Source organism: Penaeus monodon, chromosome 30, assembly GCF_015228065.2.
Source record: "Penaeus monodon isolate SGIC_2016 chromosome 30, NSTDA_Pmon_1, whole genome shotgun sequence".
Classification (NCBI taxonomy): domain Eukaryota; kingdom Metazoa; phylum Arthropoda; class Malacostraca; order Decapoda; family Penaeidae; genus Penaeus; species Penaeus monodon.
In genome coordinates, this window is record NC_051415.1 from 8,316,285 (window position 1) to 8,317,285 (window position 1,001).

Consider the following 1,001-nt stretch of genomic DNA (forward strand, 5'->3'; position numbering starts at 1 on the left):
GGAAACAAGACTACATTTTCCGTAAATAAAACATTTATTTACAGAAGCTGCAGCCTGCGCTCTCACAGATCATTGTCGCAGTTCAGAAGCAGGTCACCAGGACTGGCGTCTTGCCTCCACCGAAGAAGACGCATCGTTCTGCCTGTGGTGGACCTTCACCCTCTTCCTCTTCTCCTTCCTCTCCTGGCACGCCACCGCCGCGCCGAGCAACGCCTCAAGGGCGGCGTGGTTCGGCCGCGCTTGCGGCTCTTCCTGCGTGGCCAGACGCGCTGCCTCTAGCGCCTGTGGCGGGAGCTCCTCAGGGCTGGCATTGAACTGGCTCAGCTCCCGGAGCAACATGCCGAACGAGAAGATGTCGGCGGCGGGCGTGCTGGCGCCGCCGCGAGCGACCTCTGGTGCCACGCACGGGAACGCCCCGGGGTCGACGTTCATGGCCAACGACTGGCCGCTCAGGCACGCCACCGTGAACTCCACCAGGTGCACGTCCAGCAGCTGATGGTCGTCGGTGACTTGGACGACCACGTTGGGTATGGCTACATCATTGTGGACGAAGCCAAGGGCGTGCAGCTCCTGGAGGTAGTGCGCGACCCTGTGGACCACCTGGAGGTGGAGCGAGAGCGGGGCGTCCTCGTCCTGCAACAGGTGGAGGAAGTTGCAGCCTGGCAGGGACTCCAGCAGAAGCATCGGGCGCTCGGTGCCGTAGCCCAGCAACCTGGGGGCGCCGGCGCGGCCGTCCAGCCAAAGCAGGATGGCCGCTTCGACATAGGACCTCGCGCCGTGCGGGCTTAGCATGGCCTTCATGATCATGTCGACGCCGCCCAACTGCGTGGCGAACATGTCGGCGACTTGCGTCTGGCCAAGGCCCTCCTTCTCCTGCCTCTCGATGCTCTCATCGTCCAGCAGCCACAGCGTCACGCTCCTCGCGGTATCTTCCGACAGCTCCTCCGACAGGGTGATGGCCTCCAGCTTTTCTAAGCATTCCTCCAGAAGTTTCGTGTGGC

At 63.2% G+C, this 1,001-nt stretch overlaps 1 protein-coding gene across 1 annotated transcript in view; it reads right to left on the minus strand.

The window, feature by feature from the left end:
* The window catches only part of LOC119592340, a 10,279-nt gene that overhangs the window by 9,142 nt on the left and 136 nt on the right, over positions 1-1,001 (minus strand). Inside the window, exon 2 of the mRNA XM_037941167.1 lies at positions 115-971. Within this exon, the coding sequence (XP_037797095.1) occupies positions 115-971 (857 nt within the window). The remainder of the gene's footprint in view (positions 1-114; positions 972-1,001) is intronic.